General features: G+C 33.7%; 1 protein-coding gene and 1 pseudogene across 2 annotated transcripts; both read right to left on the minus strand.

The window, feature by feature from the left end:
• Positions 1-575: 575 nt before the first annotated feature.
• Positions 576-8,223, minus strand: LOC116287434 (uncharacterized; annotated as a pseudogene). The gene is made up of 8 exons (XR_016121760.1): positions 8,136-8,223; positions 5,032-5,428; positions 4,517-4,768; positions 3,472-3,603; positions 3,229-3,384; positions 2,213-2,382; positions 1,008-1,452; positions 576-823 (listed from the first exon to the last, which is right to left on the minus strand). The product of XR_016121760.1 is annotated as an uncharacterized LOC116287434 (transcript).
• Positions 8,224-8,329: 106 nt separating this feature from the next.
• Positions 8,330-15,190, minus strand: LOC116287413 (uncharacterized). The gene is made up of 8 exons (XM_089039748.1): positions 15,063-15,190; positions 14,400-14,907; positions 13,551-13,802; positions 13,167-13,271; positions 11,722-11,847; positions 10,361-10,527; positions 9,493-9,837; positions 8,330-8,718 (listed from the first exon to the last, which is right to left on the minus strand). The coding sequence occupies exons 2-8, from the start codon at positions 14,773-14,775 to the stop codon at positions 8,509-8,511; spliced, it is 1,581 nt and encodes a 526-aa protein (XP_088895874.1). The 5' UTR covers positions 14,776-14,907; positions 15,063-15,190; the 3' UTR covers positions 8,330-8,508.
• Positions 15,191-17,830: the final 2,640 nt, after the last annotated feature.

Genomic DNA, 17,830 nt, shown 5'->3' on the forward strand with positions numbered 1-17,830 from the left:
GTATAGAATTTTCGAAATGTAAGATCAAATATGGTATTATTTGAATTATCTTTATTATCTTCAATATGAAGAGATGACTATAGCTAAAAACTAGTGTGAGCTGCGTCGGTGTTTCTAATGAAACAGTAATGATAAAAGGGTAAATTTTACACCGTGAAAAGATGAAATAACGTACTGACTTTTCGGAGCTAGTCCGTCGGAGTAAAAGAGCAAAAAAAAAAAAAAAAAAAAAAAAAAAAAAACCTTGAAATGACACTTGAGAATCAGTGATAATTTTACAGAATTTAATTCTTAAAACACATCAGTTTCAAAAAGCAAATGCTAACACATTCAACAAAATAAATGAATTATTTGTATTTGAGTTCACCTTTAAAAACTATGACTTGTTGCCAAGCAACAGGAAAGTCACGCCGAGCTAGGCAATTAGCTTTTGCAAAGTGTGGCCAAATATAGTATTATTTTTCAAGTATTCGCCGAAACGTCGGCCTAGTTTTTAACAGGTGGTCGAAAATAAATGCAATGAAGAAATAAATGAATAATTTTTTGGTTATGAATATTTATTTTTAAGGCTTAGCTTGTCAAAAATCTAATAGTTTATTTATCCAAATGTTTCATTAAAATACACGTTATTGGCATTTTTCTTGGCGCTAAAAAATGCTTCCAAGGTTTCGGCGACAGGAACAAATACATGTGTGACGTCACTGAAGTGAACTGCATCATGTGTACCTCGTGGATATGATGCGGTTATTGGATACACGTCTAATACTGGCAATCCTGCTTCGCACATTGCTGAATTGGCATATAATTGAAATAGATGCACCCTCTGAAATAAAAGAGATCAGTTTTTAGTTTATGTTTGTTCTTTTCTGGATTGACTATGCCACTCTGTTTGTCCATGGAAGAACCTGGATAGTACTTGTTGAGGATAAGCGTCAACAGAAAGAGAAACTGAGTAGGAGTGTCAACTAGTTTTGACTCGGATTGTGGGAGTTTCTACTCGTTAATACCTGATATGTTTGAAATCTTGCCATTGTTAAGTTCACAGGTACTGGGTATATCACTGTGATTTTTTCTCTCTCAACAGCTGTGGTTGTTCTCCAAATAACGTAAGCCTTAAATTTTCTCTTCCTTAAGCCTTCTCTTGTGTTGTATGATTCTGCCTTGCTTTTCGGGCTACTCGCATATTTTTTTTTCAGTTGTCATGTCATGTGATCCATTTTTACTACTAACTTCATCTGAAGCAAGAAGCAACTGTATGACGTTGTGAACAAGTGCCTTAAAAGTTGTGAAGTTGAGAGAGATGGGAAAATGGACACCCATGTTGAAGACAAAAGCACTGTCTTTTTGATCCATATCTGATCTATTGAGTATATCACGAATTTGGCTCAAAATGATCGATGGGTTGAAGTCTTTACCGTCATAATTTGACTTTCCTTCATAAACACTATGCACCTAAACAAAAAGTACAAGAAAAAAGACCAACCCATTCAGCATTTAGCCACCACAAAACACACTACTACTGCCAATTTGACCAATCAACCTACTAACGTCTTGAATCTTGGCAGTTACTAAAGTACTGTCCAACTGCATGACACAATATACAGCTATTTAAAGAAAGGCGAAGGCGAATGGAAATAGACCTTTTTACCGATACGGCGGCCATCTTTAATTCTATTGTTTTAAGACATTATAGACGACACAGCTGTAAGAACGTCTTTTTATATGACTTTGTGCTTTTCAGCGACAAGCGCATTTAAAAAGCAATTGAGTTTACTGGTAGTTGGAACAATATGCGAAACTCCAAAACTTTTACTTTTTCTTATTTGTAACTTTTCTCATTTTATAGATTTATTATTCCATATTCAACTTTAGCATGATGAATGTAGAGCTACCTTGTAGAAATGCCCTCATTAAACCGTTATTATTATTATTACTATTACTATTATTATTATTATTATTATTATTATTATTATTATTTTACTTATTTGAAAACGTAACCCTGCCACTCTATGCTGATGGCCGCCGTATCAATACAAAGGTCTATTGGTGATTGGCGATTGCAAAACCGAAAGTAAGTGTAGTCACACTATCACGAAGACATGCATCAAATAACAACCGCGTCAACCCGTCATCAAAAGTCTTCGCTGAATGGTGCGCGCATTGTTCAGGTAATTGAAAAAATAATTACTTCACAGTTCCTGGAAGAAAATACCTGGTAGATCCAGTTGTAGCTCTCTTTGCAATCATTAAAAATCTTAGTACAAAGAGGACGGCTTCTTACAAGGCCATAGAACTGTAAATTGACCGAATCTCCAAACATCCATAATGTTCCCGACCTACGTACAGACGTACTGGCAGGTGAATCTCTCTTCTCATAAAACCCTACAAAAAAAGGCCTATGTTTTCAGAAAGCGAGGTATATTTTGGGAGGCTATTTTGGGTCGTTTTCTCACGAACAATTGTCAAACTTTACGTGCTCGAGGATGTACAGCTATTTCAGAAAAGGTTGAAGGGACGAACAGCGATAGGTGATAAGCGATAGGCGATAGGAGATAGGACATTCCAAGATTCAAGAATAGATCAGATTGAACGGCTGGTGTTTCTAATTATTATTCTCATTAAGAACACAGAGGTCATTGTTCCCCGTAGTCGACGAAACCATTGAAAACACCACAATTATTCGTGTTAAGATGGATGTCCACATTTGGGTTTCGATCGCCAATTACCGATTGACGTTCGCCGTTTGCATTGCCCCTTGAGCTATTTTAAAGATAGCCAGTGGCGGATCTATGCATGGACAATCATGTTCTTTATGCTGAGTAGAATGAAATGGGAACCCCCCTTTGTGAAACCAATCTTAGCAGCCTTTTCTGCGTGGCAGCCATTTTGGAATCCCCCACCCTTTTCAAAATCCTGATCCGCCACAGCTGAGTTGATCGCATTCCCTGAAAGGAATTATGGGTCAACTATTTTTGGTTAGCATTTTTGGAGCAGAGGCCAAGTACAATATAGATTTCTCTTGTCAAATAAAATGGAATTCTGCCTGTCGATGAATTCAAATAGCATTTACGATCAAAGTGAAGAATTCATATTTCATTGGTTCTCTTGGCAGAATCATGGGAAAATCCTAATCAAAATACAGTGTCGAATCCTCAATTTTGATTGGTTGACCTTGAGTTCTTTCTGAAGATCAACTCAGCTGGCAATTGATAACTTTATAATACAGACCTGTAAAGTAGGTTCTCCATTGGTTCTTTATCCACTGACCATGTCCATTCCATAAGAGAAAGCATTTTGGTATTGCTTCATCTTGACACGAGGGAATGGATTTCCTGTATGATGTGCAGACACCTTCAGAATATTTGGTACAATGATCAAAGAAACCTAAAAAAGTAAAAAAGCATGGAAGATAACAAAATAACGATATGTCCCATATATATTTATATAAGTCCAAACAGTTCTTCATAATACCTTGGCTGTCTACAGCTGTCGTGTTTCCGATAACAAAACTTGTTTCTCTTTTTCCTTCCAAGGGTTGGAGAATGTAGTCATCTCCAATATAACCTAACACTCCGTCATTTTGATACTTTCCTTGGATTGTCCCTAAATTAAAAAACGTATACAGCTATTTCAAAAAAGGTTGGTGAAGGTTTTGTGGCATGTTGCATGTCGAGGGGCTGCATGTTGCATGCTACATATTAATTAGCAAGCCAGAAATGCATTATATTAATATCTAAATAATACCAGCACAGGAGAAAATGTACTGAAAACGTGCAGACAAAGTTTGGTAAAAATTCAAAACGTTGTGCCGTTTCGCTGATTGGAATCACATCGCCCATGTGCAACATGCAACGAGCATAAAAACCTTTACAACTCGTTTTTTGAATAATAGCTGCAGAACAGATGAATATCTACAAGGATACGAGATGTTTCAAAATATTTCAGGTCCAAAAAGCCTAATTAATGACGACTAACAACTCCAAAAACCAGGCTATTATAAATTTAAGGTGCCAGGAGAATGGAGAACTAATGCCGAATACAAACATTAAACTTCACATGAGTCAAACCTGTTGACATAAAAGAAGACCGCCTTATTATCCATCGTTTCCAATGCTTACGTACGGCTCATTTGAAGTTGGAAGTTTGATTCGCCTGAGCCTTATATAAGTAAAGCACTCGAACCCTTGACCCTCGGATTAAATGGTATATGCTATACCGTCTGAGATAATCAGGGTTGAAGTTTACCACTGTTTTCATTGCTGATCGAGACAATAGTCGCGACAAAAAAAAAAAAAAAAAAAAAAAAAAAAAAAAAAAAAAAAAAGACAATAGACTGTCGTCAATCAAATGAAATCGTTAGAGTATTTAGAGGTTTATGGGGACCGTGATAACAGGTAAATATGAACTTTTTCTAATGATTTATTTGACGGTATAGTCTATCGCCCGATTTCCCTCTCGTAATTGTAGTCCAGTCGATCAGCGCGTAGCAACGAAAACGGTGGCAAGTTTAATTTACCGATGATAAACCAGTCTGCGGGTGGATCTCTAAATCCATCACAAAGCGTGTAGTCGAGAGAGATCTGCGCTTTGTAGAGCCCAGGCTCAGTGATAAGAAATAGCACTTCGTATCGTCCATCTTGGAGGTCTATTACAACTGGGGCTAGCGAAGCTGGTCCTTGACGAATGTACACTCTCCATGCATCTCCACCTCGGTTCTTCAACTCCCCTTTTACGTTCACTGACTGAATCCAGAAACGACTAAAACGTCCTATAAATATTCAGTACGATCATTATTGTCAGGTGCATTAAAAAATCTATTCTAATTGTAAGCTTATTGGAGGGTGGCTTTCGATGAATGGCTAAAAATGGACTACTTTGACGATACTGGGGCCATCTCGGATCGCAAGGCATTACGTGTCATCCAGGGGGCAAACAAAGCTTTGCTACAGTAATGACATCGATTCATATAAACGGCTCACCAGAAGAGAATACAAAGAAGATGAATTAAGACGGTACATCGATCACATTTACCATTAGTTGTTGTCTGCTGTATCCAAAACAACGGGACGTCAATGACGGATAACTCACCAGGAGGACTGAGCTCCCAACGGCTGATATAACTTTCTCTTGCACTTGTGCGATCAGGAGATGTAATATTTCTTTTCTCCCATGCAATGTCTCCAGCACATGCGCCAAGCAACCCTTTCCAATCATGGCGCCATTTTTCTATCCGACACCACTGATGCGGAAAATCCAAAATGTTGTTGCTTTTATTTAGCGTGTTGACGGTTTTCTTTAGTTGGTCATTGTTTCTTAGAAAATTATTTAAAACCGTAAAAAATATGATTACTACTGTAAAGCCTATCGCGATATAAAATGTGATAATTACATTCATTAGACGAAGTTTAGCCATGAATGCACTCAGAATCTGAAAAGAAAATTGAAATTCAATCACTCAATTTATCCATGCATCCATGCATGCATGCATGCATCCATCCATCCATCCACCCATCCATCCAATTTTCTTTCTTTCTTTGACATTAATTAGGACAAAAAAGGAGCAATTCGAATTGGAAATTGGAAAACCAAATTTATACTATACAATAAATAAATATAAAATATCTAGCGCTAATTATTTAGCTTTATATACAGATAAAAGATTAAAAATGCAAAAGGACAAAAATTAGACGAAAAGAAATGCAAATTATTTTCTAAAGGAAAATGCTATCATTATTTTTTCTCCAACAAATAGTATATAATTTTCACCGCCAAAGAAGTACATTCACTTCATACACGCGGTTACGTTTTGAGAACACGAGTTTTGCCGAGGCAGTGATTAAGCTACCGGATTGAACTGTTATAATGGCGAAACGTCGCCGAAGGGGAGGTGGTGGGGTCAAAAATCCGTCTAGCACTGACCACAGGCAGTCCAAACAAGGTTCCTGTGTATGGTTTATAAGGGAATGTATGGGAGCTATGATAAATTATGACAATGAAATGTTACACTCAACAATTTGCCTCAAAACTTGCTGCAGTCGTTGCTTTTACTTTGTTCAGTCTTCTGGCGAAGTTTCAGCGCGAATTGAGGCCGTTTAGTGTTTTTTTTTCAAAATCCGCTCTTCTCTACCTTAATTATTTAGATATATGTATCCATGAAATAGCACAAAAACTAAATAGCACTAAACAAATCTAATACCCCATTCACACCTAAACTTGTTTAGGTTAAACTATGTTTTCATTAGGAAAAAAATTGAGAAACTAGAAACCTAAAATATAATGAAACTTTGTAAAATATTATCAGAGCAAGACAAAGGATAGCTTAGATGCATTATTTTACCAAAGATTGTGCAGTGTTCGTAGATAGTTTTCCAAACCTGTTTAGCTAAACTACTTTAAAACACGTTTAAGCCTTGGTGTGAATGGGCTATTAGAGTACAAACACTAAAAGTGTGCAACACTTTGCGCTATTTAGTAGTAAATAGTGCTAATTAAACAATAGAAAACAATAGGATTAGCATAATTTAGCAGTATTTAGTGGTATTTATGTTACACACTTATAGTGTTTGTACTCTACTCTTTTGTTTTCAATTGTTTCATTGGTGCTATTTTGTACTAATTAGTTAGCTCTATTTCACGGATCGGTTTGCACTCGATCTATAGATAAATAATTACCTAAACGGTAAAACTATAAGTGATTTCGTAATCATTTTCCGCAATTATATAAATTATATTTCCCGCACGTTGTTTGTCTTTTTTTCTTATTAAGATAATTAAAATGTATTTGTTTATGCATTTATAGTACACTCAACAAAATTACTCGACTCTGGTTGGTCGAGAGGAGTACAATTATAGCGTTAATTGTACTCCGTAGCAAACCGAATTAAGTCGCTATGACAACACGGCCAAAACAATGTCAAAACAATTATTTTCTATCATTTTGTACTTAAAAAACATAAATAAAAATTTTTAAATTTTTAAAAAGCCGTAAGAACTAATCTATTTTATGCATTTCAGTTGCGTGATGGAATGAAAATCGGCCGCCAAATAGACAAAGATGAACGGCGTCGCTTCGCATTTTTTACTGAAATTTTGAACTATAAAGAAAAAATTTTAGTGAACTATAAACAAAAAATCGCACGATCGTCTCGTACAATTTGGAATCAATAGACACGAGTAATGTTTTGAAAGTTCTTTAATTGCACTCGCCTAAAGGCTCTTGCAATTACAAGAACTTTCAAAACATTACTCGTGTCTATTAATTTCCAAATTGTACTCGAGATCGTGCGATTTCCTATACATATACTTACAAATAAATAATATTTGAAAGCGAGGCGTGTTCAGCTTGAATCACTTCAAATTGTATTGTTCAAATTGTATTACTTCAAGTACATGGCCAGTGCAAACCATATAGGATTGATAACCAGCTATGACCTTTATTCGTAACATATCGTTTTCGTATCGATTCCTTACACAGAGGTTTTACTGTTGCCTAGCTTCAAAATCACAGTTCAAAAAATGTCCCATTTGTGAGTCCCGTTTACAAACCTTGTTGAATTGGATCGATGGCAAAGTTTAAATAATAATGATTTTGAGAAATAGAATCAGTAATCCTGAAAAATCGGATTTCTAAAACTTATTATATTTCTACCACTAGAAATTAAACTATACATACAAATGTTTATGTTCTTTTGTGTTCTTTTTCATATAGAAATTAGCATTTGCATTAGAAATAATAAAATCATTATTATTAGAATTATATTTCCGTCTTTAAGCGATCAGTCTTTGAAGTCTGAGTACCGTTCCATGATGGCGTCGTATGGCTACAGTTACCACAATTCTTCTCGAATTTTCTTTCTTATTCAAATTTATTGCCTAACGAGAATAGCTTAAGGTAATAAAGCTTAAGGTAATATAGCTTAGGGTAATAGCTTTTTTCCAACAATGTTTTTAAAATTTGGCACAAACCTTAATTGTGAGTTCTAGTATGAAAATACGAAATAAAAAATGGGAGTCCCGGAATTCGTTGAGAAGATACACCTACTTGCAAGAAGGTTGTCATACAAGAATAGAACATTTGTGATTTAGCAAATTAGTGATTTAGTAAAATTATCGATTAGGAATAAATTATCACTGACCTCAGACTCGGGTCACCCAATCAGATCATGCTTACAGATCAGAAACGCCAGGCAGCGCTAGAATTCGTAGTTTTAGTTGCGTTTTCCCCGCCTAAAGGGAAATTCTTTTAGTATTGTTATTATGTCAACCTATCTATTTACTGCATGATAGCCATAATGATATACGAGCAGAAACGTACAAAAACAAATAATACTAATTTTATTTTTCATTTATTCATTTTTGTTTTAACTTTGAAATGACATCTTCATCTGCATGCCGGTTACATCGTGTCGCTTCAAAATTATCTTTTTCTTACTTATGAATTCGAATCAAAAATTCAGATTTCTAAACTTTAAATTCAAGGAATTAAATTACACTCTAATGTTCTTGTTGCTATTCTTTCGTATTCTCCTGTCTTCGCCGCCTTGATGCAATCGCATAGTTCTTTATAACATTTGCTGCAGGATAGAATACAGTATCGTTATAATGCACGTAGTCCAGTGTACCTTGGTGGAATGCCGTACTGAGGGGATACACGTCCAATACCTTTATATCTGCCTTACACATGGCGCTCATGGAGAACGTATGGAACAGTTGATTCCTCTGTTAGAGTAAAGAAAGCAAGAAACATATTTGTCAGACGTCATTTATATTAAACATTAAATTAGGTTTGTTTATATTAACCAATATTGGCTGAGCCACATATGCATGTATGTTGGGTTTGTTTGATGTGTTGTTGTCTCCTCCTTGCCACGAGGGTTTTTCTCCAGGTTGTCTGGTTTTCCTCCCTCCACAAAATCAACATGTCAGATGAGTTTGTTTGATGTGTTGTTTTTCTCCCCTTACACGAGGGTTTTTCTCCAGGTTCTCTGGTTTTCCTCCCTCACGCTGTCAATCTGGTTACCTTACCAGTGGTCTCGTGTAAAGGGCAATCGCGTTGCCTGGGAATGAGAATAATACGACATACAGTTCTTGTGTAAACACTTCTGTCGGTGAGCGTATCATTTGCGATCAGGTTTCATGCTCATGAAATGTTTTATTCTGAAACCGTGTCAGTGTAAACGGGGTCTTAATTGAAATTTGGAAAAGGGACTAACGTACGAGCGAGTGTCTATCTAATGCGTTTACCACTCCTGGGTTGGCGGCTTTGAAATGCCAAACAGGTTTTGCAACCCAATTAGAATTTAGAAGTTGTCTTTTGTGGAGGGAGTAAAAACTGGAGAAACCGTAGTAAAACTCTTGAAGCACAGGAGCGAACCAACAAGCAACTGTACCCACAAACGACACCGAGACCGGCGTCTTGAACCCAGGTCTCCTTAGTGAGAGGCCGCGCATTAGCAGCGCACGCCACCCGTGCTTCCTTAAAATCTATCTCACCTGTGTAGTCAGAAATCTAAACATGGTGTAGTTCAGAGGCTTAGCGGGCCATGGAATACGAGTAATCTTATGTTTTTCTATAGCTGTCGTACTTTTCCATACAGCAGTCCCTTGAAAGGCTTTTCTTCCGTTCTTCTTTTCATTCAGTAATAATATAACGGATTCTATCAAATCTTGATACGAAGAAAAGCTCAAGGAGATTGGAAAATGAACACCAAGGCTGAACACGAAGATGCTATCAGGTTGATTGATGTCTTGGTTTTCAAGTAGTTGTCTGATCTTGTTTATGACGACAGTTTTGTTGAATTCAGTTCTTACTTTCAGAGGATGACGCTTGTCTTTTACCTGAAAAGGTTAAAAAATATAAATACACAAATGAATCATGCAAAAGAAAGAGGAAGAAAAAACCTTCATATTTTATCAATACTATACACTGAAACATCCGCTGGGAGAATCAAAGTATGGCACTGCTAACTCACTGATAGAACCCTGAAACACACCTCTGGTTGTTCTAAGTCAGAGCATGGCTAACTCATATATTGAGCGGCCCTCAAGCAGCATCTGGGTTGATTAAAGTCAAGGCAAGGCTAACTCACAGATGGAATTAAAATTTAACTATAGGCTTCTTTGAAAAGAGAGAGAGAGAGAGAGGGAAAAAAAAAAAAAAAAAAAGAGAGAAAGAAAGAAAGAAGTATACGAATTTTTGGGCAAGGTTGCATGCTTTATAGTAGCTTGATAAATAAGACTTTCCATACTTTATCTTTAACCAGTTAAACAATACAAGCAATCAACTATAGTAAGACAAAACTAAAACAAGTAGTAAAAGAAGGTATATTTTAGATAATGAAATGATAAACAGTTTATTTACCTCGTATATCCAATTATAGGTATAACCACATCTATCAAAAATACTTGTGCACAGCGGATGCTCTTTCATGGAATCAATAAAGCGCATGCCCAGTGAGTCCCCATAAACCCACAGTGTACCAGACCTCTTTGTTTGAGCTTGGTGGTTAGAAGGAGGTTTCGATGCAACTGTAAAAAGAGAATTTGCTTTATCATATGAACATTAGTGTTTTACTGGAAAATACGTCACTCGTATTTTTCGTACGAACTACATCCGGGACCTCAGTGACATATTTTCCATATCCTCACTAGTGAAGATATCGATAACGTCTTTTCCAATGCTTTCAAAAAGTTTTTGTTTGATGTGTCTATATTATAAAACGAAAATTACACGTTTGCTTGAAGATATGAAGTTTATTTTTGCGTGTTAAGAAAGTATTTCACCAATCAAAGATAAATTTCATATTATCTTCGCACCAACCGTGTTATACCCTCTATCAAGACATAGAGGATATTACATGAGCGCGCGGAGATACGAAATTTATCTTCGAGTGTTAAAAAGATCTCTCACGAGTGAGCGCAGCGAAAGAGTGAGAGATTTTCAACACGAGAAGATAAATTTCGTATCTCCAAGCGCCCATGTAATATTCTGTTTATTATATAATTATCCATAAAATCAACTTAATAAGCTTTTTATCATTATACAAAGTTTTTATTTATAAACTAATAGCATGGTAACGATATTTTCACATGTGAAAATAACATGTTATTTTCACATGTGAAAATATCAGTTTTTCGAAAAGGAGAAAAATAGGTATTTTATGGATAATTATATGATAAAATATGATATTTTTTTAAGTCGCTAGCTATTTAGCTTCAATTTCCAAATTCGCGATCTCGATTTGTTTCTATTACTATCTGATAATGTTCAGCTGCCTCAAGTGTATTTTATGTAGCACTTAAAGTGACATAATTAAATAAAGGGCATCCAACTTTACAATCATTAAAATATCATCATCATTTTATTATTTATGAAGTATTCTTCCTGTATATATAATTTCAAATTATATACCGAGACACAGAATAACGATAATCTCCTTCATAGTTCCCTGCACCATCTCGAAAGGTAGCCGTACCTTTTATTTATGATTCGCCCAAGGGCAGGTGATAATACAATAGGACTCTAGGGCCCCTATATAGTTTCGAAGCGTGACGAACGGTGAGCTTGCAATGATAGAGACTTTTTTTAACACATTGGACAATTATTCAGATCACTTGCCTCTATCATTGCAAGCTCATCTTTCGTCTCGCTTAGACTGTGACGTGGACTATTATTGTGGAAAATTAATTTCACTGATCTTTCTACTGCAATGGTTGACTCACCATGTTTTGATTCGTAAAGGAACCATTCATTCTCCTTCCAATATCCATAACCATCCCATAACAACGAACATTTGGTATAGCATCCTTGGTCGTCTAGAGCTTTTTTTGATGACGAGGAAGCATCTCCTTCGAAAAACATAAAAATTATACACCAAAATAAGATTCTGTATCGTAAACGAAATTTATTTAAAAAATAACAACAAATAAAGAACAACAACAACAAAAAAGCTAACTAAATAAGATAAAAGCAAGAAAGAAAAAAGAAAGAAAAAAGAAAGATAAAAGAATCGAAAAACAAATGAAGTCAATTAATGAAGAACAAAGAAAAGGAAGGATAAAACTGTAGAGAACGTCAGACGTTTAATTTTGAAATTAAATATTTAAAAATACATATTACAAAAACAAACAACAGAAGTCCATGAAACAGTGGTAATAAGTACCAACTAAGTTTCGTTAAACCTCAAGGTTTCAAGATTGAATTACTGGTTAAGTAAATTGAAGAAGAGATCAAGAAAATGAGACATATTTGCCTATGTCATATCATATAATTTAAAGGTTACTATTTAAGTAGTTTTGTCGAACGTTTTCGAACCGTTAACAGTTTATCACTTAGCATAGTTGACTTGCATTTATGAGAATTTAGTTTAGTCCTTAAGATAAACTCCGAACGACAAAACTACTTAAATAGTAACCTTCAAATTAAATGATAAATCAAGGAAAGACAATAACAGAAAACCACTAAAAGGTAATAAAGCAACAAGAGTAAAAAGTTCAGGAAATAATAACCTGAAAAAGATCGAAGTGTTCACGATTCGCCGAGTGTGCTCTCTCTAGCGATTACAGTTTAAAGTGCATATGACATGAAAACATTTTAATGTTAAAAATGTGTAGTTTATTGGCATGAATAAGAATATCACAGTTAAATTTGTTTCAAAAACGTATTTCTCTAGAAATTCAAGAAAATTTAGCACAAGTTGTGACGTCATTTTGTTTACAAGTCTCCAGATCTAGTTGCAAATGCACGAAATAAGTTTGAATGTAGAATCTTAATTTCAGGTAGTACACTTTTCAGTTTCCCAACATTGGAAAAGTTCTACGTAAGCTATCAAATGAAGCTGAATAGAATATGCCTTTTGTTGTTATTTTATATGAATTACGATTTATATTTAATACATTACTACCGAATCTAGAGTACGTTTCAACAAAATGACGTCACAAATTGGGCTTAATTGTTTTTACATATCTCAAGAATTAAGCTTTAGAAACAAATTTTATTACAATATATTTATTATTATTATTAACAAACTATACATTTTAAACCATGAAATGATTTCGTGTCATATACACTTTAAATGGCAACAGCTAGTACTTCTAGATCTCTTGGTTACACACACTTCTACCAGATTTAACACTAGGTTTTGTCTAATGACTGGAAGGTGGCCTACCATGTATTGTAAAATTGAAGCTGTTTAAAAGACGGTTTATATGGTCGTGTTCAATATTGCCCAGAATGCCTTCTTTTGGATCAAGGTATGTTCCATAGTCTGTTCCTTCAAAATTAAAAAGAATTAAACAAAATACTTTATATATATAAAAATATATAAATGTATAAATACAATAGCTGTAATCCCCCATTACAAGTGCTTATCGAAAAAATATATATATGAAAAAATAATAAACAAACAAATAAATAAATAAACGAAAGAATCATTATCTAGTTCAAAACATTAAAAATACAAGCTGAGACAAGCTGAAAATTCTTTTGCTAAATTTAACCAAGATGGCGGCTACGACGTCATCAGTTGCCAACGAAGAATACGTACACTTACCATTAATAAACCAACCAGTCGGTGGTTCCCTTAAGCCATCACATAAGGTATAGTCAAGATAGATATTCGCCGAGTAGTTGCCAGGCTCTGTAATAAGCATAACTACCTCATACAAGCCATTATCATGATCAATAACAATTGGAGCAATTGATTGTGGTCCTTGTCTAACGTAGATTCTCCATGAATCTCCTCCGAATGTTTTAATGTGGCCTTTCTTGCTTACTGACTGGATCCACAATTTACTGAACTTGCCTATCAATATATATATAGAAAAATAATAATAAAAAATGGTGAAAAAAAAAAAAAGTTCCATGAGCTTAAAAAACTTTCTTAAAAGCCTATCGTTAATGCATTGCCTCCTGCCTTACTTCTTACTGAATAGATCATAATATTATTGATTTATATTAATTTATATTGGCTAAAATTTAGGTCTAAAATTCAAATCGAGAAGAAAATCATGAATAATTACTCGAAATAAAATATACAAAGGGTTGTTGAAAAAGACTATCAAAATATACGCATTCTAAGATGAATTAATCAAGTCAACTTTAAAATGTTCTATACATGAATATAATAGGTGGTTGGTGTTCTTAAAGAGAACGAGAGTCTTGACCACTGACTTATAAGTACTGATTATGATACGAAAGCAGTTTCTGATTCGCTGAGGTAAACTGTTCTACAGCTTTGGTGATGCAAAACTGAAAGATCAGGGCCGTAGCCACATTCATAACTATTTTTCCCTTCGTAGAAATAGTACGCAAGTAAGAAAAAGCCTGACCACTTTTTAAAACCAGACCACACTGTCCAAATGGTAGCTAAGGCCCTTTTGATTAACATAAGATCCATTACCTGCATTTTGAAGATCCCATTTCTTGATGTAACTCTTGTCTGGATCAGTCCTATACCACGAATTGACTTCTCTTTTCTCCCATGCCATTTTACCTTCACAAGAACCGATCATTCCTTTCCAATTTACTCTCCATTTCTGCAACCTGCACCATTCATGGTTTTTCTTATTCTTTATCGAGATTAAATCCCGATATTGGACAACTGAACTAAAAGCTACTTTTGTCGAAAGTCTTAAATAACAAGTATTACAAATCATGTTACACGTAAAAATAAATACTAAAACCAAAGCTATCTGTAAAATAAAGAATAATAGTATACAATTTTTAAACCTTATGAAGTATTTGTAAATTAGTAGTATGTTTTTTGGAGTTTCCATTATATCAATCTAAAATTATTTATGTATGTTAAATATAGGCTTTCTCAGTAATCTTCAAAAGCTAACTAAAATCATTTCATTTCCTTGTCTGTTTTCTCTCCTGAACGGTCGGCTTTTATTCCATTTCTATTCCTAAAAAAAAAAAAAAAAAAAAAAAAAAAAAAAAAAAAAAAAAAAAAAAAAAGAGTTTGTTCGAAGATTTAACGTTAAGACAAAGAGATGATTAAACCGAGTAACGTCTCACTTTTCATTTAGTTTTTTCCACAATATTAGTATCTATTACTCACCTATTTTTCTTTCCCTGCTGGCTTTTTAAGTTTTTTCTAACAAAATAGTTAAGCTTTGGCAATGACTAACTACCAGTTTAGACACAAAAAACTTAATTACTACTAATAATGTATTTTGATAAAAAAACTACCTCAATTATGCAAGAATCATCTTTTATGGTTCTCATAGTTACCAAAGATTGCTCAAAACGATTCAGTGTCGGGTTGTGTATTGACTGAATGACATCATCCATAGTGCAGTTGGGGCGTGGTTTGTCGACATGCAACAAAACCTCACCAGCTAGGAAAAAAAAAAAAAAAAATTTCCGGGGTCCATGTTGTGTTCTCTTTGGAAGTGCCAGTGCCTTTTTATTTCTGAAAACTTTAACTTTTTTAACTATTACTTTTGTTTAGTTAATTATTTTCTCTTATTTTTTCCCCAAAGCCTACGAAGTATTATGAGTAATTATAAAACTTCATTTTATATCATATTGATGATATAAATGATGATAGCGATGTCGATGATGAATTTGGTCGAAAACGTTTAAATTTTATAATTTTCTTTAAATTTCTTCAGCCTTTTTATAACCAGACCAAAATTTAAGCGTACTTTGTTTTAGTTTAATTTCATACTTTTTAGTATAATTTCATACTAAATATTTTAGACTTGAAAATAGAGGTTTTTTCCCGCTCCTCTGGAACTCTCTACCTTCTTCAATTAGAGATGTTTCCAGTTTATCTTTATTTAAATCTAAACTCAAGACTTATTTATTTAAGTTAGCTTTTTCTTTATAATCATATTATCTATCTTATTTATTTATTTATTCCTTTAACGTTATGTTACTATGCGCTTAGAACAGACTTGTATAAGCGCTATATAAGCCATATATTATTATTATTATTAAAGATTATTATTATTATTAAAGATTATTATTATTATTAAAGATTATTATTATTATTAAAGATTATTATTATTATTAAAGATTATTATTATTATTAAAGATTATTATTATTATTATTAAAGATTATTAAAGATTATTATTATTATTATTGTTGTTGTTGTTAAAGATTTTCGTTCTCATCAAGAAAATAAACTGAAACACCACCTAACATCACAAGGTTTCTTTTTCTCAAATGTCATAAAGTTCTCATTGTCATCTGTTAATTCTATTTGGTCTTCTGTTCAGTCTGAACCTACCCAAGAACATTTACAACTTTACCATTCGCTACATAAATAACTCCCTTGCTACACGTAAGAATCTGACAAGATGGGGATTCATCACAAAGTCCTGATTGCTCCTTTTGCATTAATCCTGAGATACTCCTCCATGTTGTTGCTGGTTGTCACCATTACCTCGAACGCTTTACATGGAGACATGGCTCAATTCTTAACTTCATTGCCAACTCGCTAAAACCTGTAATTAATCATCGCTCTTCACTCTATGCTGATGTAAATGGTTTTTTAAGTCCTTCAATTATTACTGGTGACACTTTTCGTCCAGATCTCCTTCTCCTAATACAGTCCAAGTGCCTTTATGTTCTGGAACTAACAGTTGGGTTTGAGTCTAACCTTAATAACAATGCAATCCGTAAAAGAGAAAAATACAAGAATTTGATTAAAGATTTGAACAGTAAATTCGATTGCGTTAAATTTGTAAACCTCTCGATGAGCTCCCTTGGCGTCCTGTCCGACGAATGTTCTACGCTTTTAGACATGATGAATGACATTGGAGTCGACAAAAAACAACAACACTATATAATCAAAAAAGTAATGAATCTTGCCATTAGAGCCACGTATTATATATTTTGTTGTAAAAATAAGATTTGGGAAAGCCCAGATATATTTTTTAAATATATACACATATATATATATACATATATATATATATACATATATATATATACATATATATATATACATATATATATATACATATATATATATACATATATATATATACATATATATATATATATATATATATACACTCGATTGCAGAAACGTTGTAGTATACATTTATACATTTATACAAATACCTAATGAGATGCATATTGCAATTTTACTTTTTTAACCCTCAAAACCATTGGATTTATAATCTGTAGGAAGTAAAACACAAGAATAAAATATTTTGACGTTCATTGAATGAAACAAATAAGAAATAAAGCGAGTTTTCTGTTTTGCATATCATTAAATGTACTGAATAAATTAGGCATCTGTATAAATGTATACTACAACGTTTCTGCAATCGAGTGTATATATATATGTATGTATTTGTTTGAGAAGAAAAAGTCAAGACAACATTTTTCCCGACAAGCCTGTTTCGTGAATTACTTCACTCTTCAGGGGATTTAATGATAAGAATATTCGTTACTATCATTTATATAGAAAAGGTATACATAATTAATTAGTGGATGTAGTTTAGCTGTTGCGTAATAATATATGTATGTATATACATATATATATATATATATATATATATATATAATTTATATATCAATCAATTTCAAGTAACCAGTTGTTAATTACCTATACGTAGAGAGATTTACAACTGCATTTAAGAAAAAGAATAAAGTTTCCATTATTATTATTATTATTATTATTATTATTATTATTATTATTATTATTATTATTAGTGTAAGTAATAGGGGTCCATGCTGTCCAATTAAGAAATAATTGGACGAGGAAAATTCCGAGGACTGACAAAATTGGATGAGGCCGTAGGCCGAGTCCATTTTGGCAGTCAGAGGAATTTTCCGAGTCTAATTATTTCTTGATTGGGGAGCATGAA

The sequence above is a fragment of the Actinia tenebrosa genome, unplaced genomic scaffold, assembly GCF_029948245.1.
Source record: "Actinia tenebrosa isolate PJP-AT-01 unplaced genomic scaffold, QUT_ActTen_1.0 PGA_scaffold7__59_contigs__length_16204524, whole genome shotgun sequence".
Classification (NCBI taxonomy): Eukaryota; Metazoa; Cnidaria; class Anthozoa; order Actiniaria; family Actiniidae; genus Actinia; species Actinia tenebrosa.